The sequence below is a fragment of the Bacillus rossius genome, chromosome 1 (assembly GCF_032445375.1).
Source record: "Bacillus rossius redtenbacheri isolate Brsri chromosome 1, Brsri_v3, whole genome shotgun sequence".
In the NCBI taxonomy this organism is placed as follows: Eukaryota; Metazoa; Arthropoda; class Insecta; order Phasmatodea; family Bacillidae; genus Bacillus; species Bacillus rossius.
This window is the reverse complement of record NC_086330.1, coordinates 264,042,246-264,069,466: the sequence shown is the minus strand read 5'-3', so window position 1 is coordinate 264,069,466 and position 27,221 is coordinate 264,042,246. Positions and strand designations below refer to the sequence as shown.

Here is a 27,221-nt window from a genome sequence, read left to right as displayed (position 1 = left end):
GCCGTGGTGGAAACCTCGCTCGTGCGCCGGCGACCAGGAATGTGTTTACCTGCTGGGTGACAGTGAAAGTTTTTACCACAGAGAAACAAGGTCAGGCCATCGCTGCGTACAGGAAAGGAGCAAGCACAAGGAACATACAGAGGTGGAAAAAGAAATAATGTAGACAACACACGGGTAAAAAATAATGTTGGTTTTATTTAATTTTGGGTATAAATAATATCCACGTCGACCAATCATGTGTGGCGGACGACCCCTGGGACACGTCCCCGAAGGCCATGCCAACTCTTCAACCCCGTCGGCCGCAGCGAACGCGCGGTTGAGCCATCGCTGCGGCCAACTTCAGGTTCATGTTCCCGAAGCTCCCGCGGTGGAGGTGGTTCACCCTCCACCACCTCCTCCATATAAAGTAGCTTGGCTATATCTCTCGGTATGTGGTTTGACTTATCATCACGTGTGGATACAGCCATCTTGTGTTGGGGAGATCTGCAGAACAATACATGCGCAGTAGCTACAGCATAACTCAAGTGTGTAAAACAATTACGTTAAGAATTGTAAAGAGAAAAGAAATATATGTAAAATAAATTTCATGTTTAAAATAATTACTTGTGTAAAATAAAATAAATTACGTGTGTAGAAAATACGTTAACGTTTGTATAAATTATGTTAAGATTTTTCTAGCTTTAAATTTAAAAAAATATATATAAACGTGTATAAATAACGTTAAAATCATTCTAGCTTTAAAAGATAATTTAAATATGTAAACAATTATATAAATTATGTTAACAATATTTTTTTAAAGAAACGTATGTAAAATAAATTATGTGTGTAAACGAGAAAATAATTACGTTAAGACCATTCTAGCTTTAAAATATAATTTAAACACGTAAACAATTATATAAATTATGTTAACATTTATTTTAAAAGATATATATATGTAAAATAAATTACGTTAAGACCATTCTAACTTTAAAAAATATATATATAAACGTGCAGAAAATATGTAAACATTTGTATAAAATACGTTAAAATCATTCTAGCTTTAAACGATAATTTATACACGTAAACATTTATATAAATCATGTTAACATTTCTTTTAAAATATATATATGTAAAATAAATTATAAATTACGTTAAGACCATTCTAACTTAAAAAAAAAAAATATATATATATAAACGTGTAGAAAATATGTAAACATTTGTATAAAATACGTTAAAATCATTCTAGCTTCAAACGATAATTTATACACATAAACAATTATATAAATTATGTTAACATTTCTTTTTTAAAGAAACATATGTGAAAAAATTACTTGTGTAAAAGAGAAAATTAAAATTACTTGTGTAAAAGAAAATACGTTTGTACTGTGACATACCAATAGGTTATTCTCCACGTGCAATGGTGTGTGGTTCGAGGGGGTGGGAGGATCGGAGTGCTAGGCCACCCCATCCCTCGGGGACGACAGGATAGCTGAACATAACAAGGGAAAGGGTTAATGGTTGTCCGGGGAGAGGCGTAGGTTCTTATGTCCCCAAGGTAGAGTGCTGACACCGTCTTCAGAAAGCCAACGCTTATCATCTCCTGAAGACAATGCTACCTTGGTCACATGCTCCGTAAACACAGTGTGGCCTCGCGATCGGAAATGGTGTTGGGTCGCGAGAACCCGTGAATTTCGAAGCAAGCAATCCAGGTATTGAGGAAACAGGAGTGAACGCAGTGCGCTGGCCTTGATTCCCTTGGCCCTTTGCGTCGAAGAACCGTCCTCCATCTTAAACGCGTAAAGCTTCGGGCGAAGACCAACAAACTCCGTGATGATATTGCCAGCAGCCTCATCCTTTATCACTCCCGTTACACCCTTATTAACCAAGGGGAAGCGTTGCTCATTACCTGGCGCATAATTGGAAGTGTCGTAACGGGAAGCTAAATCGGGGCGAATCGAATCGTAAATGTTGTCACACACAACGTGGTAAATTAAAGAATCCGTATCCGTGTAAAAGAGATTCAGAGACTGTGGAGGGAATTTATTTTGCATGTAATTATAGTAAAAAATCGTAGAGAACCAATTTTGATAAATCTAAAATGGTGACACCTGTGTACAATGGTCTATCAAAGGTAATCGACCCTTTTTGCATCTCTATGAAGACTAAACTCTCATCGATGATTCGCCGAGCCTTGAATGTCGGATGACCAATCAGCTCAGCCGCCCCATAAATGGAATCGTATCGTGAAGCGATGCGTATATCCTAATGCTTTCGCGTATTTTCCAAACTCTTCCCGTAAACCGAGTTCGACAGTAATTTAAAAAACGATTTCTCGAAGGAGTTCGCAGCCTGGGCACGACGCTCAGCATTAAAGGCTATATAGTCCCTCATCCAGGCCGCCTGCGCAAACCGCAGCACGCGGTGAACCTGGCCGATGACCGCCCCACACTGAACTTAATGCTGCAGTGACTTAGCATGGACAACATATTTAGTACGCGGCGCGAGAGTTAACAGTAATTTACTCATACGCCCGTTTGGTGGTACGCCATTCACAGGGGCTAGAGGCAGATCAGATAGGCGATCGTGACAATCATCGGGAAAGATCTAATCTACTTCCGCGAATAATGATGTATCACCATCGAGTTCAATGGTGTTGAAATCCCAACCCGGATACTCATCCCTGGGAACCCATTGGAAATTACCCACAGGAAGCTTATCCAACATTGTGTGAGCATACAGTGCATTAACATCGAAATAACAGATGTACAAAGACGGAAGGCTCGGGTTGTGACTGGACATGTAGACATTGTTAGCTTTCGCGTGACGTCGACTTACATTTGTAATACCTCCACGAACGGCAGACTCTAGGAAGAGGTATATGTCCGGGTTGGTCACAAGTTCAAGACGCACACCGGTTTTAATTAAAAGTGCATCCCATGCGAGCGAGGGAGCGGTAATGTAATGTGCGGGATCAAGCGAATAATGTTGTAGGCAAACGAAATGAAAAGACTCGAATATATCGGCCAGCAAACAAGTATCCACCTTAAGGTAACTAAGTGCGTACTCTTTCAATGTGGCACAATGGAAGACATCCCAAGCCCTTTGAGCGTGAGTATAGTCCATATCACTCACGTCCGTGTCACTCAATACGTTATGGAACACTTCCTTTGGTGGTAGCGAGGCAGTCTGCAAATGTTCACTAGACTTAACAAAGTCATAGGGAAACACACCTTTACGCGTTGCTAACTGAAACTGTGCGTCATCCGGAAACATTGAACGGGTGAGTTTCAACTGATCCGGCGTAAGATTGCCAGCAAGAGTTTCCAGAGATGAATTTAAAAAGTTAAGTGAATCAATAAATCGAAGACGCACAGCATGCACGTCTCCTTGCGCATTACCTGAGACATGTATGTATTTAGTAATACATTTGTAACTCTTTAATGTTACGCCTAATACTTTGACCTCGCCAGGATTCTCCACAACAAAGGAGCCGTCCGGCTGTGCAATCCGTTGCGAAACTAAATTTTTCATTAAAAAGTGGGCATCATAATTTTGCAAATTATGGAATACCGCGACAGGCTGTTTCTTTTGCATCTTGAAAGCCAGGTTGCATTTCGAATGGGCATAATCACGTATTTCACCAGTCAAATGGCAGTGATCGAGCACCTTCTGCCCAGCCAATACCTTCTTACAGATATGGCAATGTATTTGACTCGCAAGCATTGCAGAGATGGCTGGAGTCGGCATCTTAATAGGAATGGTCTTTGAATAAATATCACATACCCACTTTGTCATTGAAACTTATTCTGCGACCATTTCAGCAATACAATTATCACCCTCGAATTGCACATACTTGGTCAAAGAGCTATCGTATCCACACACTAGCAAAATTCTGCATGCGTATGGTACATGTTCGTTTACCCGTGTGGTATTAGATGTCTCATCACCGGGTAAACAGGTGGATATCGGCTTTAGGTATGACTCGGTGTCACAGTACGCAATAAAGCCGAGGCAATCCTGTTTTGCAATATTTGTAAACTGTAAATATTTGTTCTCCTCTGTAGGGAAACAGGAACGCACCGCTTTATGCTAGCTGCAGAGAACTGTGTGAAGTTAACCTGTCTTCACTTGTAAAGTATTGAAGACAGCGCTCGCAAATCCATTTCTTATGATTAGACCTTGACATTTGGGAATGCAATAATCTGGACAGACTCTTAATTGTTACAAAGTGTAGGTGCTCTGCCGCGCCACTAGAACGAATCGCTAAAACATTTACATGTCTCTCTCTTCGCTCAGAGGATACGTGAAGAGGTTGGATAGAGGATACAGATTTGCCACTAAAACATTCATCAACAATATTCCCCTTACTGTCTACGCACGCATAAATGTTAACGGAAATATTATTGTTCCTCTCGAATGTCTTAATCTGATGGAGAGTAGACGGGAAACTCAAACCAGACGTATTGAAAGCCATAAGTGGATCCGGATACGAACTGGCTCGGCTAACATCGCCTTCCGCCGGCATCACACCTGCTATAACGGCATACAGAAAGCACTGCTGCTCAGGATAATCAATATTGACACAAGATTTCCTATTGGACAAAAATGTCGGTAATTTTGTGTGCCGCACGCCAACGGTGAAAGCCCTATAGCTTGAAACATGTACATTCATGTTAATCAATCGCTGTAGAGCCCACCCACTGCCACGAGCAGTGAATTCGCTATTGTTCCTATTGATTTCCGGAATGAATACTGAATCATAGATTTCCCCTACCTCATAAGAGAGCACCGTGGCTGAGTGGGTTGTAAAATGAAATGTCTCACTCTCGCCTCCCTCCACAGATTCCTTAACAAATGAAGCCGAGAGTGAAATGTAAACTTTAAAAGGGCGTACCAAGACGGAAGTTAAGGCCAGAAAGGGAACCCTACATCTCTGTAGAAACCGGTCCAAATCGGGATCAATAGACTCAACATCATTTCCGATCCGAAAGTCCACTATCCGGTTAGCAAAAGCGGAGTCCAAGATAACACTCTCCAGGGGAGGCAAGTCGCCAGCTTCACGCGACTCCACCCCGGACACCCGCGCGCTGTCGCGAGTGTCCGACGTGGAAGCCTCACTGGGACGGGATCGCTTCGCCTCGGGGGGAGTAGACATGGCGAGGAGGGGATAGACGGAAAGTTACGTTCAGAGGTACAAATAATGTTCTAGAAACATAAAAATAAACATAATTTGTAAATATTAATGGAAACGGTCTTGTGTATACTGAGTGAAGCCCAAGCTATGTGTACATGTAACGTTGTAAGCGTGACTGAGCGCAAGCTACGTGAATATGTTACTCTGCGCGCGCCGTAAACGCGACTGAGCGCAATCCCCTCCGCTCCGCGCTGTGTTGTCATGGCAACGAGCCTTACCCCACCCCACAGTCGGGGAGGGGAGTCCGCCTAGCCAGCAGTCAGGGAGGGGACCGCGTAGAGAAGTAGAGATGTGTAATAAAATTAACAAAAGTATAATCAAGCGGATGAGACTTACCTCACGTAGCATGCGCAGACATCAAATGCAAGCATGCAGTATTTATGCATGCCCAGCTAGGTCAGTCCAGGTTAGACACACTTTTACCACATGTCCGTAAACATGTACGTCACACGGACGTTTTCCGTCTGAACACATTTTAAAAAATAGTTATGTGGTTTGCAAGGTCAAGTGTGAACACATTTTGAAAAATATTTATGTGGTTTTCAAGGTCAAGTGTGAACACATTAGTTCTTTATGTGGTTGTCAGGGTCAAGTAGAAATAAAAATACATCGAGACATTTTTTCTGTTTTTATTAGCCCACACCCGTTGAAATAGAGTTACAAATCAGGTATTTTTTTTAAAACGTGTTATGTTACATTACTTTTATGTATAAACAATATTTACGTATAAAATAATACAAAATGTGAAAAACAATTTTACATATAAATGATATTACACTGAAATTAAGAGTTACATTACACTGAAATCAATTAACGTATAAAATAAAAGTTACACTGAAATCAATAATACATTTAAATGATATTACATTGTAATTCCTTTTTACGCTTAAATGATATTACATTGTAATTAATTTTTACGTATAAAATAAATTATATTTTCTTTATAAGGTCTGTAAGCAATTTGCGCAGTGCGGTTCTGGCAATGTCTAACACTCTTTCGTCCATTGCTTGGTATTGGTCATTGCTCACCGCTGGACCCAGGTCGCCCTCATCGAGGCCCTGTGCTCTGCGGGAGGAAGGGTGGCGTCAGCGTCTCGGCTCTACCGACGGCGGTGGCGGCGGTGAAGTCTGGCTGCAGGCGGACAATGGTGGCTGTGTCTCGAAGGCGTGTGCGTAGACCTCTTAACTTGTTGCGGGTAGAGTTGTATCGTTGCGTAACATACTAACGCAGCACTCGCCGAAGCCAGGGCAGGGAATCACTTCTAGAGGCAGGTCTTCCGGTCTTGGGTTGTGAATATGTTTCGAGTGCACGGTAGAGTCACATTCTTCCGTAACATGTCTTAATGCGCCCTGACTCCACTCGCAATACTCTACACTGCCTACGCTTGCAGTTACATCTGGATACGTGTTCCGGGGATTAAAGCTAGCCATCTTTACCCCGTCACTGTTTCTGCACAACTGTTCACGCACGGACCTGCGTGTCTATTTAAAACAATATTTACCAGATGAATAATTAAATGTATTATCCAATCACAGCACTCTGAACAGTTCATTGCATGAGGAAGAGTGGCATCAAACTGCAACGTTTCGGTGCACGACATGTTACTTGGGGATTTAGATACGAAGGCACTGAGAAGTTGTTTAATTTTAATATGTAGGCTCGCCCCACCGGACACAAATGGTGACTACAAGGCATGTTATGCGTTTGTATCCATCTTGTTGGTAATTGCATGTCATAGCGAGAATGTGATGATCCGGCACACGTCTCGACGTAACCGGATTCTTCAGCAGGTATTCTGGATGTTTCGAGGTCGTGACGCGTGCATGGGAAACATGCATGCGGATGGCTCAAATGGACAATACAGTCTTTATCTTCACACTGAAACAGGCTCACATGTCGCACAGTATTATATGGCCGTTTCGGTAGCCCACCTCAATCGGAAATGCGTGTTTTCTCTGTAGTACTCGAGGTATGTGAAGGCTTTGATAATGTTTGGATTGTTTGTATCAAAGAAGCGTATTCTGTATTCTATACTATGCAAACCCGCATGGGTAAGCATGTATCTTTTTTCGGTAGGGTCAAACATAGTTGCAGCCTGCCTTTCACAATGTGTTGGGTCCGGCGGTAGATTCCACAGCGGGTAGAATATAGGATCATCGTGTACGTCTATAGCGTCAGGTATTTAGTCTTCATCCCAGCGCCCAACATTATGTCTTGCTGCGATCGCTTCGTTCAGAGTCCGGCATGGTTTGCGGTTAAGTAACATTGTTACACGAGGGGTTTGAAGCGGTAGAGTCTACACTGTAGGAAGCTGCATGATGTGTACCGTCTACGATTACCATTTATGGTATAGTGAATAAATCCACCGCACCTCTCTACCCAACGAACGATAGTCTCTGACTTCGTGATGCGTGTCAGTTCACACATTACGGAGGAATAATCGGGGACTGAACTTATAGTTTCAGTGTCGGCTGCTGCCTTAAGTTCTTCTAGCGTTGTGGGGAAAGTAGTGTCTGGCCGTATATGGTGTACGACACAGTCTGACAGCTTGCAGGGCGTCTCGAGGATGTCTGGGTTCTCCTCGTCGCAGTCACTCACCCAATGATGATCAAAGTTGCATACGTGTAGCTGAAAATGACCGTCCGGGGTGACACACTGCACGCGGCGGAAGCCCGGCGTTACCTCCAGGTAGTGTGCTGTTGGGTCGAACGTCATTCCCAACGGGTGTGGGCTACCGTTTACTGGTTAGCTCTGGACCACCGAGCTATATTTATACCGACATCTCGTTTTTGTTTTTTACGTTCTAGCCGCTTGCTGCGACCTTGAAGCCTACCCCTCCTCCTCCTCCTCTGACATTTCCCCTTTCTCATCGCTCTCGGCAATGTTTTCAACCATCCATGCTCTGAGCAGCGCTGCGTTGTGGCGTGACGATACCGGTCTTGTGCCTCTGCGGTTGTTGCTGTACGATTTATCTAATATCTTTAATGATGGGCAGCCATATTCACTTTGAACGTCCACTATGCGCACATGTTTGAGACAATGTTTAGCTAGCCAACGTTTCTGTTCGGCCCTGGCGACCATTATAGTTCCACTCAGGTGCACCTCCAATATGTTTGGCAGGCTTGTGTAGGGAAATATTCCGTCTTCCCATTTCAGGTTGTGGAAGTTGTTGGTGAGCCACGTATTTGTTTGTTGATGTTTTCTAATTAAATGTTTCCACGCAAATGGTGGTTGAAACGAGCGCGTAATCACGTTCCCTTCAGAGTCTGCAATGCTAACTTCCTTAACGATAAACCCGTGCTGTGAGAAGAAGCCTTGGAAGTTAACACACTTCGCCATGGCGGCTGAGACATGACTGAACATACATCGTGTTTAGCTTAGTATTTTATTACTTTGATCCCTCGTGTTGTACGATACTAATCTATCGTGTAGGATAATTGTGTATGCCTGTGTTAGCGGCGGCATATTGTTTGCTGCGGTAATGTCTATTTTACAATCTATGACGGTTGAGGTCAGTTTTTCGTTTTGACATGACACATCGAATACAAAGAGAGGGGCTTTATCTTTAAATCCCTCCGGGTCAAGTAGAGGCGTATTTAGTCTACCGTAGTAGCTCGCTTGAAAGTCCGAGTACATATTATATGCAAGTAGGTAGTAACCATTCGTAAAGTTTATTGCTAGGTCCGAATATGGATACGCCTCGGAATTAAGATAGACCTTGATATTTTGTAAATTACAATGATCGATTTTAGATTTGTTTGCGGCTAGAACATTATGCCTGCCGGTTTGAAACGTCACTATTATATAACGAGGGCGTTCACTGGAGAAGCTAGATTTTACAGCCCAACTGATGCTCTGTGATGGTGGTAAACTCGGGTAAACTTCTCTCCCCACGATCTGAAAGCCATATCTATGTCGCGACCTTTTTCAACCATTTTCAACAGCCGTGTGCGCTGGGCGGGGCTTACCATTACATGCGGAACAAGCCAGTCGATAGATTGCAAACGTAATGTCACTTGCTGTGGCTGATCGCTTGTGTCCATTATAGCATTAATATAACTGTTTGCGGTGATTATAACGAGTGTTTGTTTACAATTTATTAATATTTGTTTGTAGTCTTCTGCAAAGTCTAGCAACTGGTTCAACGGGACGCATATTTCAAACTTGCCTTGCGCTGTAAGTGGTAAACTGTAATCGCTGCCCGGACAACATCCCGCCATCGTACTTAAGGATTTTTCATCACGCGTGCGCGATAAATAGTTTTTCACAGTTGTCACAATTCCAACTTCACGTACCTCGTCGATTGTCACACCGTTAAGTTCGAATGATATTCGATTTATCATATGTAGTATACCATTGTTTACGATTTTTGCATTGTCTGGTTTCTACCCGTTTGGTTTCGTGAATGCACCGCGAATTCGCAGAAACGATTTAGCAATGTGCGTATACACGTCAGAGTGTTGTATTGCTATAACTATCTCGGAACTTGGCTCGTACGGTCCCGTAATGTATGGTCTGTACGTGTGCATTTCACATTTTGAGACTGCATCGTCAAACTGCGGTGATTGTTGCACATCGAGTATACTATATTCCATTTGGAAATACTTTGAAACCTATTTTTTCTAGGAACCTCACGTTGGCAGGTGTTAACCGCTTGATGTTTGCTTTCATACTGGCTCTATGCTTGCTCACCCCCGCCCCTTTATGCAAACCAAAGTATCTTACCCCCAAACTTTTTTCAAATGTAAGCGTAGTGTAATCACCTCGTTTCTAAAGTTTGAAGGCTTCCATGAGCTTCATGGGAAAGTGTAAACAGGTGAAGTCCATTCACGTGAACCTTCAACTGCGTGTAACACAATCCTTAAAAATACTGAATAAATTATGCTGAGTAAATAGTGTTCAAAAAGGGGTAATTTAATAATTATTGCCAAGGATGGATGCAAAGGTTAAATTAGCAAGTAATGAATTTAAATACATATCGTTTAATCCTGGGCAAAAGCCTCACGTTAACCTTATACAAATTTATCATTCTTTCACATACAAGAGTAATACTGGGTTTTATTAATACTGATAGCAAGAAAAATTAGCGGTACAAATGCCACGGCAAAATACGTGAACACATATCCATGTTTTCCTTAGGATTAAATACTTAATACATAATAGAAACTTGATAGATACTTGATGGATAGAAATTTTACAATTAAGTATTAACGCTTACACACAGGGATAATGAATGTCGTGAACACAGACATGCCTCATTAGAGAATACAAAAAACGTCAAATGAACATGCAGGCGACCGCGGCCTAACCTACACTAGGCGGTATAAGCTTACTGTAAAGCATGATAAAGCATGATATAAAAAGAAAACTCACAAATTAATACATTAAATACATTACGTAAAAACAAGTCCTAACGAAGACTGTAGACCAGACGGGGAGAAACGTCAAACTATGCATGGTATTAATACAAAAACGATCAAGGAAAACAATAAATGCCAAATAGAATTTAGACGGTGACGGCCGAAATAAGAATTTATAGTGCAGCTATTACCAAGTACGGATTACATTACTGTAAGGGTCACCACCTTACAACACTTACGTGCATTCTCCCCGCTGTCACACTCTCTCTCTAAAGCAAGTATCTGACTACATGTTTAATTCACGACCAGCACCGACTGTGTGCCAACGAACAAGAAGAACCTTCAAGGCATTACACCTAGTTTAAATTAAACAAGAGGGCGCCACGCGCATGCGCGGACACCTCACGAGGGGAAGTCAGACACAGCACTGGACGCAGAGAAGGGGGGGGGGGGGAAGTAGGAAGGGAAGGAGCGCCGAAGCCCGCCGCGCGGCGCGAAGTTCAAGTGACGCGCACCGACCACTTCAACTCCCCCACCCTTGAAGAACGCAACCGCGAGCCTCGCCAACCAAGTCACAAGGACACGAGGAACTGCAGGTCCGGTCACAACTCTTGAAGTAACTCAAATGTCAAGTCAACACAATTCTATGTGTGTACAAATACAAACAAATGTTTCTAAATAACAATTTCTTGATATCTAACTGACGATTTCTTGAAGTGAGTTCAACACATTTCTCTGTGTATACGAATACAAACAATGTTTCTAAATAACAATTTCTTGAAGTGAGTTCAACACATGTCTATGTGTATACAAATACAACCAATGTTTCTAAATAACAATTTCTTGAAGTGAGTTCAACACATGTCTATGTGTATACAAATACAACCAATGTTTCGAGATAACAATTTCTTGAAGTGAGTTCATGACTGGCATAATTTTTCGTGTAGGACACCTAGTAAGGATTCTCAGTGTATCCACAGAAATAAAGAGTCTTCAGCACTGAAGAGAAAGTTTAGAGTACGGGACGTCCCTAATAAATTCAATATCGGACAGCATCTTCTTCATCCCAGAGTAGCAGGAACAGCATGCCTTCCCCCAGCGCGAACCCAGGGCAAGAACGGCGGGCGTCCCCACCGCCTGCCCACGCTCGGCGCCTGGCAGGCAGGGCCATCCGAAGCGGCCGCTGCAGGAGAGTTAGTCTCCGCACGCGTTACGGCCCCTCACGGGCAGGAGACGGCGGCGACTCCATGCCACCGCTCCTCATCGGTGACGTGACGGCGACCAACGTCCTAGCAAGCAAGTGACCTTGCAGACACGACGAACCCGGCGGGCGGCTGCGGTCACGCTATCTCGGGCAGGGCGAGGAGCGTCGGGTGCGCTGCGGCGCGAAGTCCTCTTCTGGGCGTGGCGGGAGCATCGGTGGGAGGAAAGGAAAAAAAAGAAAGAGAAGGAAACACGAACACCCAAACAACAACAAAAAAAAAACTAAGTCCAAATAAAAGAAAAAAAAAGGTTATTGATGAAATTTCTTTAATTGACCCACATGGGCCTTTTTATATTTTCTAGAACCAGAAGGGTTACGCAATAGGACCGTGTTGTCTCCCAAAAATCTATCAATCACGAATGGCCCAACAAAAGCAGGAATCAATTTTGAATTAACATTATCAGCCAGTTTAGGCAATTTAAAATTCTTTAAGAGAACCAAGTCATTAACAGCAAAACCATGTGGTCTCCGCGTAGCATTATAAGAGGCGGCTACAGCCTCGCGGGCCTTCTTAAGATTACAACTCACATTGTCAAGCATGGCCTCCAGGGAATCACTGTCAGAGGCGAGTTCCAGAGGCGGCAGTCCCCAGGAGTTAAGCAAAGGATGGGTCAACTCACGGCCCATGAAGGGGATGGAAGGGGGAAACCTTGTCGCCATATGGACAGCAGAATTAAACGCCACGTTGATGAATTCAAGGTCACTGTCCCACAACGACTGATCATCCCTGTAATAAGCAGTAAGAGTGGCTTTAAGCACCTTGTTTACACGTTCAGACTGATTACCCTGGGGGCAATAGGGACTACTGTAAATGGGTTTAATAGCCCATTCAAAACACATATCCTTAAATAATACAGACCGGAAGTAACGGGCATTATCACAGGTTATCATAGCAGGAGCACCAAAAAATTTCCACACTTGCTCTCTTAAGGCTTTAACAATACTAGTCGCCTTCATATTTTTTAAGGGGAGTAGTAACACAAATTTGGAAAAGATGTCCAGAACCACTAGAATGCAAATATTTCCCTTTTTGGAGCGTGTAAGGGGGCCAAAAATATCCATATGCAGAACGTGCCATGGAGCAACCGGGGGATCCGCACAATACAGGCCAACCTTGGCACATTGCGGGGGTTTAGAAACCTGGCAGTCAACACAGGACCTCACGTGGTGACGCACGTCTGCACGTAGTTCGGGCCATGCCAGATGCGCGCTGATGCGGCGGAACGTTTTTTCGATACCCAAGTGAGCACCCAACAATGAGTCATGAAAGTACTTAAGAACCATCGGACGAAGGGAGGCAGGAACCACTGCCTTCCTCTGCTTGCCAGACTTCCCTGTGTAATAAATTACACCTTGTTCCTCTACGTAGGGCGTAACAGTGCCATGATGCAAATCCCTGCGTATGTGAACGCACAGCGGGTCATCCTTCTGACAATCACGGATACTAAGAAAAGACTCTGGGAAGACCTTGCACACCGCGGCACTAATCGGCTCAGAACAAGATACTGGCAAGGCACTGGTGTCAAACTCCTCAGGGGTAAACATCCGTGACAACGTGTCAGTGACCACATTGTCACTACCCTTAAGATGGTGTAGCTTAAAGTTAAAGCGGGACAGCCGTAACACCCAGCGCCCTAATTTCCCTAGCTGGTTAGGGTGGTTAAATAACCAGCTAAGTGCCTGATTGTCAGTGTACAGGTCAAATTCCTGACAGTCCAGGTACGAGGCGAACTTCTCAACGCCGAACAAGCATGCAAGCGCCTCCTTCTCATACACGCCGAGACGCCTTTCTCCGTCTGTCAACGATCGGCTAGCATAAGCTATGGGGCGTAATCTATCATTTTCGAGGTGACCTAAGACGGCTCCTAGAGCAATACTAGACACATCGACCTGAAGTGCGAACTTACGCTGAAAATCCGGAAGGATCAAAACGGGAGGAGAAGAGACAAGGGCCTTAAGATTATCAAAGGCTTTCTGTTGCGCGTCACCCCATTCAAAGGCTGTGTTTTTCTTGCGCAGCTTATTCAACGGACCACAGACTGCAGCATAGTCCGGTATAAAGCGTGCATAGTAACCTGTCATGCCTAGGAATCTTTGAATTCCCTTGACGTTTTTAGGGGGCGGAAAATTAACTATGGGTAAAACCTTGTCAGGGTCCATAATGAGCTTTCCCTTAGAAATAATGTAACCAAAGAACTTAACATGGTCCTGGGCCAAACGAAGTTTGTCAGGATTAACAGTTAACCTAGCCGCTCGAAGACGGTCAAACACTTGAGTTAGATGTTGTTTGTGCTCTTCTAAGCTAGCGCTATAAACAATAATATCATCAATATAGTTAAAGACAAATTTATACTTCAAATCAGAAAGAATATGGTCCAGCATGCGGCTCATGGCCTGACTACCAAATGAAACTCCCATGGGCACCCTATTGAACTGAAATTGTCCCCAAGGGGTAGAAAATGCGGTGTATTTACGGCAATCAGGATGCAAGAGGATTTGATGGAAACTGGCGTTCAAATCGATGACGGAAAAAATGGCTGCCTCTCCTAGGTGTTGTAGAGCGCTCTCTACCGTCGGTAATTCGTAAGAGTCCTGAATGACCTTATCATTTAAAGATTTGAAGTTGTGAACCAAGCGAAATTCTCCAGCCTCCTTTTTAGGAACTAGAAAAGTAGGCGAGCTAAAATCAGAAATAGATGGGGCAATGACCCCAGCTTCCATGAGGCGATCAACAATAATCTTCATTTTTTGTAGTTTAGGGGGTGATACTCTGTGGCCTTTGGCCTTAACAGGCGTGCGATCCTTTAAATAAAACTTATAGGGCAATACATCACACCTACCTATACGACTATTTATTACGTCAGGATAACGACTGAAAACGTCCGAAATCAGAGAGTCTCTGAAGGTCACGTCACTCATGTCAGGACAAGACATGACTTCAGGGGCGGCATTCTGCGGAATTAATTTAATTTTTAATGAAGGGTGAAAGCCAAAAACAAGATGCTGATTAGCCACGTCAATCAAACAACGAGTTTTCCCCAGAAAATCCAGACCAAGGATAAGTGAATGACACAAACCAGGAATAACGTAAAAATGCCAGTTCCAGGAAAATCCGGCAATTTTAATGTGAAGCTCAACTGTCATGTTAGCGCGTACTACTTCTCCGTTAGCTACACAAATAATGACGTCAGGGCACGTAGTCACACGGCTCTGCAATGCAGGAAATTTATTACATAAGGAATCAAAAAAATCAGCACTCAACAAAGAACGAGTGGCTCCGGAATCCACTAAAGCCGGGACAATATCACTAAACAAATTAACATGAACAAAATTGTGAAATTTATGAGAGGCGGCTTTTCTCTGACGACGATCGCGGCGACCGCTCATACGCCCGATCGGGGCCCGTTTCACGGACACCGATCCCTATAGTGCCCTGCGCGGTTGCACCTAAAGCATTTGCGTAAATCACGGCTCACAGTGGGCTGCGTGCACTCAGACACCGCGTGACCGAACTTTCCGCAGTTGGCACACCTAGACCGGCTGGCCTTAAGGCCGGGCGCATTAGTGGGAGGGGGGGGCCTGTCGGGAGCGCGGCCGGAGCCGACAAGGGGCTCGGTTACACTAACCGCACAATCAACGAGCTGCGGCGCGCGCGTAGCACGAGCAGACTGAGAATAAACATTCACAGCAGGCTGAAATTCTAAGTTTTTAGGCTTATAAAACTGCGATGTAGATGAAATGGGGAATTCCTCCTTATATTTTCTAACAGCGAGCAAGCGATTCTCCACTTCAGAGCTCCACTTGCGTAAAGCATTCAAAGTTGTGGGAGGACTAAGCATGGCGCTATGTTGAAGCACAAGCGGAGAGACATTCCCTAATATAGTTAGTACTAACTCCGTTTCTGTGAGGTTTAAATTAAGAACGGCCGCATAATTGGCCACGGAATTAATGAACTGAAGAGTGGGCTCGTTAGGCAATTGAAACCTAAATACTAAGTCTCGTTTACAGCTCTCAAGCACACGTGGAGGACAGGCAAATTGCAAAACTGAGCTTTTGAACTGAGCAAAAGAAAGATTCTGAGTAATTGCGTCAGTAAGTAATTGCAAAAATGCGGCTCCACAGAGACTCAGCAGGGCCTTTAACAATTTTGCCTCACTAACTAATTTCAGCCCTTCAAGACGTGATGCCGCACTTAAAAAATCCAAAACAGCTCGTGGCTCGCAGCTATCAAGCCGAGGAAGAAGCTTAAGGTTAGAAAAAAATATTTTTGTATTAAATTTTGAGTTCAAAGCGGGGCCAGAAGGGGGTGGGAACTGCCGAGACGGTACCTCATCAGCCGATTCCCAGGAGTTACGAACATGCTGGACGAGTAGGCTCCTCAAAACAGCAACAGTAGCGCCCTCCTCGAAGGAAACGCCCTCCTCGGAGAGGATTTGAACCAGCTCGTCACGGCGCAGACGATACACCCATCCCGTGACCGGTGACCCCATGGTGCATGCAAGACAAAAGAGAAAAACAAACACTTTAATAGTCAGCATAACATAGCAGAGTTGCGCAGTTGAAGGCTTCCATGAGCTTCATGGGAAAGTGTAAACAGGTGAAGTCCATTCACGTGAACCTTCAACTGCGTGTAACACAATCCTTAAAAATACTGAATAAATTATGCTGAGTAAATAGTGTTCAAAAAGTGGTAAGTTAACAATTATTGCCAAGGATGGATGCAAAGGTTAAATTAGCAAGTAATGAATTTAAATACATATCGTTTAATCCTGGGCAAAAGCCTCACGTTAACCTAATACAAATTTATCATTCTTTCACATACAAGAGTAATACTGGGTTATATTAATACTGATAGCAAGAAAAATTAGCGGTACAAATGCCACGGCAAAATACGTGAACACATATCCATGTTTTCCTTAGGATTAAATACTTAATACATAATAGAAACTTGATAGATACTTGATGGATAGAAATTTTACAATTAAGTATTAACGCTTACACACAGGGATAATGAATGTCGTGAACACAGACATGCCTCATTAGAGAATACAAAAAACGTCAAATGAACATGCAGGCGACCGCGGCCTAACCTACACTAGGCGGTATAAGCTTACTGTAAAGCATGATAAAGCATGATATAAAAAGAAAACTCACAAATTAATACATTAAATACATTACGTAAAAACAAGTCCTAACGAAGACTGTAGACCAGACGGGGAGAAACGTCAAACTATGCATGGTATTAATACAAAAACGATCAAGGAAAACAATAAATGCCAAATAGAATTTAGACGGTGACGGCCGAAATAAGAATTTATAGTGCAGCTATTACCAAGTACGGATTACATTACTGTAAGGGTCACCACCTTACAACACTTACGTGCATTCTCCCCGCTGTCACACTCTCTCTCTAAAGCAAGTATCTGACTACATGCTTAATTCACGACCAGCACCGACTGTGTGCCAACGAACAAGAAGAACCTTCAAGGCATTACACCTAGTTTAAATTAAACAAGAGGGCGCCACGCGCATGCGCGGACACCTCACGAGGGGAAGTCAGACACAGCACTGGACGCAGAGAGGGGGGGGGGGGGGAAGTAGGAAGGGAAGGAGCGCCGAAGCCCGCCGCGCGGCGCGAAGTTCAAGTGACGCGCACCGACCACTTCAAGTTGATTAATTTATCGCTCTGGTCTACCACTCTAATAACCAACTCTCGTATTTGTTGCACGGTAACCGGACTGTAAATGAGTGTTTGAGGTGTATCACTGAGCTTATATCCTGGAGGAACGTTCGGGGAAAATTCATGTATCATACTGTTTGGTTTTCCATTAAGGAAACTGTGGCCAATGATATTCGCCATGATTCTAATCACATTTACCAACATCACGTTTACGGGCTGGGTCGACTCGTGAATTTTATTCGCCTCGTAGACTTCCGGTTAGAATCCAAGCATCGGGGCTAGGGAACAGTCGCCGGTGCAGTCGATTTGTGCATTGCTGTGCAATACACATTGTATAGTGTTTGGATTTACCCTTCAATGAAAACAATACGTCTGTGGGTAGGTGTTGTTTAATATACGTTTCAATGTCTAAGACTTTGTAGGAACCTATAGGTAATTTAATCTCTCGCATCATCTCTTCGTTCTTCAGCTTGTACCTAAACATCCGGTTGTTTTCATCCACGTTCGGGATGGAATTGTATACTGTAAAATCCACGAGAGCGAGCTGCCATAACCCGTCACTTACGTCGATCGGTGGGAAGTATGTTGAACACAGTTCCGATGTGTTTTCACTTAGTATTAGTGTGATGGACATGTTCCTTCGAAGCAGGTTCTCTTATATACCGAGATGAGAAACTTTATGCATAAGTGACCGCAGTTGAATGAGTTTAACTTTTGCTGTCTATCGTAATTATATGTTATTTTGCAGCCTCTCAGGTATCGCTGCATTTCTAAAGGGGGCGGCAGGTCTCCAAAACTATCGTAATACCGAGCCGTACGACCGGTTTTGGCATACGCTACCCAATGCGTTCCGGGCCCCTTACTCGTATCTAAATTAATAATACCGCTCTCATTGTGATATGGTTTTGTGGGTAATTTATCCTTCATAAACACATTTCTAAAATGTGGAATTTTTAATTTCCTAATTGCTGTCTTTAAGTTTGTGGTGGTAAGAGCTCTCTTTGGCAGGTTACTCAATATCCTCATTTCCTTTTCCCGCCCCTGTTCCTTCTTCTCCGCTTGACCCCTCCCTCTCTGACTTTTGGTAGGGACGCAGGTATAGGCCCAAACCGTTTTTTGCAAGCGCCCACATTTTACTATTGTGCTGTGCGTTGTTCACGGTCTTGGCTATACCCGCCGCTCCACCAATCAAACTGCCTAGCGCTGCCAGCGCTGGGAAAATGAAAGGTAATAGCCCACCTTTTTTTTTTGCGCGGTTTTTCTTTGTTCAGACACCGCCGCCAATCTTACGTTTTACTCTCATTATCTTATTGACTCCCCACGCTGCAATCTTTTCACTGAATTTCGTTGCGGGGTTCTTTGCTATTTGTGCGGCTTGGTTCGCTAATATCCCGTCGGCTATGTGTCTGTCACTTAGGTTATTACTTTTAGAATAGCTAATATCGTGGAGACGACACGCCTCGTCAAGGGAATTGACTCCTGTATCTCCGCGTGCTAGCCTCTTGGCGAGTTTCGTTCCCGGACCTCAGAAATTATATCCTGACAGATGTACTTCTACTGGCAGCTTGTTAATAACAGAGTTTATTATTCCTCCACCTCTTTGAACCTTCTTTCGTGTACAACGCATAACACTATACTGATTCGAGTTGGTATAAGTATGCTGTTTTTATAGTTTTCTGTTTAGTTGTGTAATGGAAGTAGTGCCACAGCGCGATTCGCTGACTGTGCGGATTACACAGGCTGATGAAGCCAGTGCTCGCGAGTCGTGGCATGGTTCTTTATTACCTTCGACAATAAGATGTTTGATTGTCGGTCCATCCGAATGCGGTAAAATGTGTGTCCTACTTAGTTTACTCGAGGAACCGAACGGTCTTCGGTTCGAGAATGTTTATCTATATTCAAAATCGCTGCGCCAACCAAAGTATAAACGGTTGGCTACAGTTCTTAGAGCGGTGGAAGGTTTGGGATTTTTCCCGTATACGGAAAATGCTGATGTGATACCTCCTAGCGAGGCCAGGGCCAATTCAGTGTTTGTGTTTGACGATATAATGTGTGAGAAACAAGGAATCATACAGCAGTATTTTTCTATGGGTCGACACGCACATGTTGATTGTTTTTACCTAGGGCAAACTTATGGCAGAATACCTAAACATTTGCTTCGTGATAATGCGAATGTTATCGTGCTTTTCCGCATGGATATGCTTAATTTGCGACATGCCTACGATGATCATGTAAACAGTGATATGAAATTTCGCATGTTTAAGGATATGTGCTTCTTGTGTTGGAAAAATGAACATGGTTTTCTTGTTATCGTAAAGGATTATCATTTACTTAATGGCAGGTATCGTTGTGGTTTTGATCATTTTATTGTAGCGAGTCATTGAAGGATGTCCTACAGCGTATCCAAGGTTGGAGGTGGTCCTCTGAAACGTCAGCTTGACTCGTGTATATCTCGCGATCTTGATGGGAATTGCGATTTGGGCGGAAAACTTTTAAAGCGTGTGGGTGTGCCAAGGGATGCTGGGGATGGCGCGAGTAAGCAGTATATCGACTCGGTCGCGGATGTATTCACTCGCACGGTGACTGAGGAGCTGTTGCGTTGGTTTACGGAGCTCAATTCATCGTTAATCAATGTACGGGATGTGCAGGTTGGTATTATCGAGTTTTTACGTAATATGGAGGTGAAGGAGCAGCGGTCTGTGGATCAAATCAGTTCTCGTCTGTCGGTACTGCCAACAAAGTTGGGTGATATGTATGTTAATTTGTTGGAGAATAAACTCGATCTATTTGAGAATACGATTATAGAAAAGGTAAACAGTATCTTGGCGGAACTGATATTGAAACTTACCGCTAGTGGCGCTGACATTTCGCAACGTGTTTCACAATTGGCTCGTGTCATTGGTGTTGTTAAGAATGGTGTTGATGGATTGGTTTCTGCATCGACTGCGAGAACTGTTGCATAGCGGCCCACGCCTCAGAGACAGACTCCTAAAAATACATAGCTCTAGACATTTTGTATATAAAAAGGCTTTATGCTGTATGGTTATCTTCGGTCATGTCTACCGAGGCAAACGCTTTAGATCATGTCATACGGAACATACGTGCCAAATATATTTTGGCTAAGCGAGCGCGAATGGAGAGGGATGCGATTAATCAGGAAATATTCAAGTCTGTTAATTCGCGTTTGGATAAGCTTGGACAGTCGTTCGTGCAGTCTATCCCGCAACATAATATTGTTCCGAAACAAGAGTCTTCGGAGGTGAAGCCGGAACCGGTAATGAGTGATGGTTATGATTCTGACACTAGTATACGTCGCAATGTTATGAATGATTCATTGGGTGAATTACAGTCTTACTTACGGAGCTACAACCTTCGCTCGGGTGATGGGACCTACGGTCTCTATAAACGCAACAACCGTTGGTTCTTAGGGGATACGGAAGTATTTTTTCACGATAATAATTTAATTCGCGTCAACGAAGAATTTATACAGCCTGCTCCCGGCTTATTCAAATTATTGTTTCGTCGTGTGCCGCACACCTACACCAAGTCTGTTTTTAAACAATATGGACATTTACTAGAAATTACAAATGCTTATTATAAAAGAAATGATCCTACAACAAAACCTTATAAAAGAGAAACGCATGCAAAGTTTGATATCATTAGGGGATTGTTTCCGAATATTGACTCATCTCAGCGAGGTAGTGGCTTGTTACAAAAAACATTGGATTTGCAACGCACAAAGCAATTTATCTATTGGGACAACCCGAACCAGCTTATTGCTCGCCTCAGATTAATAATGGCCGCGCAAGCTGCTGGCCATACCAGACATAGCAACGAGGTGATATCTATTCTTGAAGAGTTGAAGGAAGCTGGATATATCGCGAAATGAGTGTCCCACAACGTGGGATTGCTAATGAACTGCATCGCGGAGTTCGCAGAATTTTTCCTCGTAGACCTGTGTTGACCTATGGGCTTTGCGATTTATTACAGATTGATTTGGTGGAGATGATTCCGTACAGCAGGATAAATAGCGGTTTCAAGTACATCCTTACTGCTATAGATGTTTATAGCAAACATGCTTATGCGGTTCCAGTTAAACAAAAGACGGGAATATTAGTCACCGCAGCCATGAAGAGTATTTTAAATGAGGCGGGAAGTTTTAAGAATATTCAAAGCGAAACTGGAGCGGAATTTTACAATAGACATTTTCAAGCCTTAATGCAAACATATGCAATTAATCATTACTCTAGTTATAGCGAAGTCAAGGCATCTGTTGTAGAATGTTTTAATAGAACATTAAAGGATATGCTTTACCGTGAGTTCTCGGCACAAGGAAATTATAAGTGGCTTACACTTTTACCGAAATTACTTTCTGTCTACAATAATAGGTTCCACCGCACTATAGGCATGGCTCCGAATGCTGTGAGGGAAAACTCTTTGCTACAAACAGTTTACAGATATGTTAAGAAAATATATTCTAGACGGTTAAAGGCTCACGTGGGTTCGTACGTACGTATATCAAAACACAAGACGATGTTTGAGAAGGGATTCAAACCGAGGTGGTCACAGGAGGTTTTCAGAGTGGTCAAAGTTACGAATAATTTTGCACGTGTGTTTCATTTGAGTGATTTGGCTGGTAATGAAATTAAAGGTGGCTATTATGGTCCTGAGATTCAAGTAACTGCGTACCTTATTTATTTACTTATTTGGTGAATAAAATTCATAAAAAGTGTGGCGAACGTTTCCTAGTGTCGTGGAAGGGGTTTCCCATTTCCGTAAAGACCTGGATTAATGCCCGTGATATTCGACGGTAGGTTTGTGGCTCGCCCGTCCTTTCCCCTCAGGCTTTGTTTTCGACCTCGCCGCCAGTGTCCGGGAGTGGGTGCATAACAACTTTCCCGTCCTCCCCCCTCGGGTGTTCGCGAGCGCGCCGCCGATGTCCGGGAGTGGAGCTTTCACCTCCCCCCTCCGGCATCGCGCGCATCGGTAAACACTTTCACTAGCGTCTCATCCAGACGCATCGCGGCTACCGCTGTGAGAAAATGCTTGCAGCTCCCTACACAACATTTATTTTTTAATTTATTTTATTACACATCGCCAGGGTGGGCGGGGTGCATTCCAGTGAGTTTTTATTTTATGTATGCTTATTGGTACATGTCGCTTCACACTATTTGGTTTATTTATGTCGATCGTGCCGCAGCTATATATTGTATTTTTAATTACTTAACGCTACGTGTTAACTGCAGGGGTCCTAACTATGCTTAATAGATTCCTGCTCGCCGGCGCACGAGCAAGGTTTCCAGCACGACGTTTGTACTGGCGCAATGTTTACATTTCAATGTTTACATCGTCCCAGTAACAGCCTGCCACTCCTACTCGCAATCATCATAAATGTATATATACATTTTATATGTAAATATATCTATGTATTTACACATATACACATATAAATGTGTGTGTGCATATAAAATTAGATTAAATTTTGTTCATATCGAAATCAGATGTAGTTAGTAATCGTCTTCTTAATTTGAATGTCAAATGTGAAAATTAATTTATATCACTTTCAGATTCCGACAGACGTTGTCTGCCAGTTTATAGTTATTTACCTGGTCTGTATGTAATTTAGACTTTATAAAGCAATATAGAAAGAAGCTGAAAAATAAGAGATTACTAATATTGAAAATATCCCATTATCTAGGTAATGCTCGGCCTGCATTGCAATGCCTCATTCAGTTTTGTTTTGTAATATGTTTGAAGTAGTTCCACATATACAAATCATCTATACATCTCTATATATATTTATCTCTATCTACATCTATATACATCTATGTATCTCTCTATCTCTATTTATCTCTTTATATCTACATATATACTTCCCACTATCTCTATATATTCTATATATGTCTCTATATAGCTCTATACATCTCTTTATCTAACCCATTTCATTCTCTATACCTCGCTCTATCTCAACTTATCTCTCCGTGTCTATCTCACTATATATATATATTTCTATCTCTGTCTCTCTTTTATATTTAAATAAATTGTGTCATGCGTGCGCACTTATACAACAAAAACAGACGAAGTGCCACTATATAAAATGAAAATAAAAGCATTTTTTGACACGATACATGCTCCAACTATTGAAAAATAGTTATACCGTCTCAGTAACCTTCATGGGCATGCGCATAACAAATCACCAAAATTTCATCGCAATCGGACGAATCGTATAGGAACGCATACAGCACAATTAAACGAACATTAAAGACATGACAAATGCATCAAACGATGGTGCTTTTAAAATTCAAGGCAACTCTATCTATTGACGAAGTTAAGGAAAAAACTGTTATTAGCGCCTTTATTTTGCTAGCCGTTCCGAGCTCCACTAAGCGGACTGGTCTCACCAAGAAGAAAAATATTAATTTGCCAGACCTTACTATGTGTATGATCGTGTGTCAGACATAGAGAAATTACACTCACTCACTATTTGTATGTCTATGACCTATGATTTTTTCTGTTATAAAATGAAATTATCACCTTTTTAACTCCCTTAGGGATGGAATTTCATGTTAATATGGGGTATATGTATTAATCCAGGTTATAAGCTAGCTGTAGGCCAAATTTCATTCATATCCATTCAGTAGTTTTTACGTGAAAGAGTAACAAACATCCATCCATACTTACAAACTTTCGCGTTTATAATATTAGTAGGGTAGCCGTCTTCACAAAATCATCACAAGTTTTGATAACAGGATACTCACGTTTCCTTTTATTCCCGGATCGTTCATACGACAATCCGGATATTTGTCTGAAAATGTTTTAAAAACATTCAACACAATAGTTTTCTGTGCACTTTTCAAAGACTTTCCCGTTCCATGCTTTACAAAACTCGGTCCAGCATTACCCATAACAAACCGTGCGCGCGCGAATCCGAAATCCTTTTTTTTTTTTTTTTTTTTTTTGGTTGAGTGGCCTACGGTGTGAACCAGCAGCCATGATTCAAAGCAGCTGAACCTAGACGTTAGTGGGTGACCTACAGTAAGGAAAAACATGGGTAGGGAGGCTAGTCTTCTTGGTAGAGGCCTATCGACCACAGGAGCGGAAGGCCATGGATGAAGGAGTAAGAGGATGGGGACGGAAACCGGCCACCTCGGATTATTACTACTTCAGGGTTATACATGAATATGATTGCGTAGAATGAAATCAATTAAGATCTGACATACCTCATGTGGATGGTGGTATAACATCGAAGGATACGATAAGGGGAAAGGCAATCCCAGCTTTCGCAAGTCCTGGTACATTTTTTGTCTGTCCACAAAATTGGGACACTCCAGAAGTATATGTCGCATATCCGCATAAGGGTTTCCGCAGGAACAACCCGCCGAATCAATAATACCCAGCTTGTAAAGATGTGCCGGTGAACTATTGTGATCGGAACGAAGACGGAAAGATATGATAGCACGATGGCGATGTGAAGACAGGGGGTAGTGGGATATAACCTTAAATGTAGTACCATGTAACTCGTGATATAAGGTAGAGCGGGCCGCAGATAATTGTGTCAATTGGGAAATCATGAGAGAATGATAATGGGCCTTGATAAGTGGTTGTAAGAGCTGCGGAGATCGTGGGTACATAGGGACACCTTGTGTAATTGCCATTGTCGCTAGATTATCGACTATTTCATTGCTGTGTACGCCAGTATGACTAGGAATCCATAGAAATACAGGTTCGTTTGTGTATTGACGAATGGCTAAGCATAATTTTTTAATTTCAAGGATAAGAAGCTCCGCAGGAGTCCGGAAGGATTGTAGCGAGGTTAAAACGCTAGCAGAGTCTGAGAGTATAAGAGGAGCTTTTATCTGACAGTTGAGTATATATGTCAATGCTTGATAAATCGCGAATGCTTCCGCCAGATAAATGGTGATGTAAGTAGGTAATTGGTAGAGGCCCGTTTTGTGATTAGTCTTATCAAACCAAGCTGCTCCCGTTCCAGTAGAAGTTTTGGAACCATCGGTATAGAGATGGGTACTGTCCGGGTATTGTGCGAGCATTTCCAGAACCATCTGACGGAGAGCAATAGGCGAGACATCTTTGCCTCCGAAAATTGTGACAGTGGGAGTATAATGGTGACATGCATAATCATAGGAAAAGTTTGATTGTATCTGGGCGGGCAGCATGGATACCGAACTTCGTTTTATAGACAGGGGAATTTCATATACTCTATCCATCAACCTTTTTAAGCTGGTTAACTTCGTCTGATGTAGATGAGTCCAATGTTTACAGTAAGTTAGTGGTCGGTATAACGTTAAAGGCAATATACCTAACTCAACTTGCAGATATATAATTGGTGTAGATTTGAAAGCTCCTAGAATAATCCTCATGGCTTCGTTCTGTACTTTTTCCAACCGATAAGCTTGAGTCTTAGATATATGCTGTAGGAGAATACAACCGTATATTAGATTAGTTCGGACGGTAGCGAGAAAGATAGACCTCAGGGTATGAATATCGGCTCCCCATCTGTTGGCAGTTAGAGCTTTAAGCAGTTGTATTCTGTGGTAGCATTTATTGATCACATAGTTTATATGGCCAATACCATTGAGCGTTCTATCAAAAATAACACCTAAATATTTTACTTGGGAAATGACCGGAAAAGTGTGACCTTCTAATGACGGAGTAGGAAGAGGTGAACTGTACCGTTTTTTAGTGAAATAGACCAAATGGGTCTTCGATAGCGATAAGGACATTCCATGAGCTGTTAACCATTTATTGGCAGATGTAATGGCGACAGCCAGTTTTGCACTAACGTCCTGGAAGGTGGGTCCTTGATACCATAGTACTATGTCATCCGCATATGCAATAAGGCGAACATAGGGTCCAAGATGGAAGATTAAGTCCTGCGTATAAATAAGAAATAAAATGGGACTGAGTGAGCTTCCTTGAACTAAACCTTGGAACACTTGCCGAGTATAAGGGCCATTATGAATCATTCGAGGTTTATAAAGGCGCTGAGCGAATAATTCATGAAGAATTTTGTTCAGTTTCAGCGGAATGCCTAAGGAGATTAATTTCTGTTGCAATATATGTAATTGGACATTGTCAAACGCTGAAGAAATGTCCATGAAAAGTGCACCTAGGATCTCTTTTTGTTGGAACGCTTGTTGAATACGTGAATATAAATAGCTGATGGCATCCACTGTACCAATACCAGATCTAAAACCATATTGTTCCTGTCGTACAAGAGAATAATGTTCTAACCACCAAACCAATCTGTTTTTAATCAATTTCTCAAATAATTTTGCTATATTAGAACGCAAGGCTATAGGGCGGTAAGAGGAAGGTAAAAGGGGAGGTTTACCAGGTTTGTGGATGGGAAGAACATAAAACTCCTTCCACGGAGAAGGAATATACCCAGCATTATATACCATATTAAATATACGCAGCAAAAGACTGATGGCATTGGACGGTAAGCGTTTGATCATGGAATTCGTTATTAAATCAGGCCCAGGGGCACAATCTCTGGAAGAGGAAAGGCACTTATGGAGTTCAGAAAGAGAGAATGTATCTAACAGCACGTGAGGATTTGGAGCACAACCTCCGGTGGGTACTGTTACAGCCTGGGTAAATGGATTGACATTAGGAGCATAATCTGGGGCAATCATTTTCATAAAGTCAGGTAACAGTGGGAGGGGTATATTAATAGAAGGGGATGGACTACTACAATTTTTGAAGGAAGTAAATTTTTTCCA

At 42.7% G+C, this 27,221-nt stretch overlaps 1 protein-coding gene across 4 annotated transcripts; it reads right to left on the bottom strand.

The window, feature by feature from the left end:
- Positions 1-175: 175 nt before the first annotated feature.
- LOC134527548 (uncharacterized) lies at positions 176-27,221 on the bottom strand. Of its 4 annotated transcripts, XM_063360318.1 has the most exons (3): positions 16,127-27,221; positions 1,374-1,468; positions 176-483 (listed from the first exon to the last, which is right to left on the bottom strand). In XM_063360318.1, the coding sequence occupies exon 1, from the start codon at positions 27,138-27,140 to the stop codon at positions 24,648-24,650; it is 2,493 nt and encodes an 830-aa protein (XP_063216388.1). In that variant the 5' UTR covers positions 27,141-27,221; the 3' UTR covers positions 176-483; positions 1,374-1,468; positions 16,127-24,647. The 4 variants fall into 4 exon arrangements, with proteins under 4 accessions (XP_063216388.1, XP_063216390.1, XP_063216391.1 ...); XM_063360320.1 differs by lacking the exon at positions 1,374-1,468 and having other exon boundaries at positions 24,237-27,221; XM_063360321.1 differs by lacking the exon at positions 16,127-27,221 and having other exon boundaries at positions 1,374-5,134.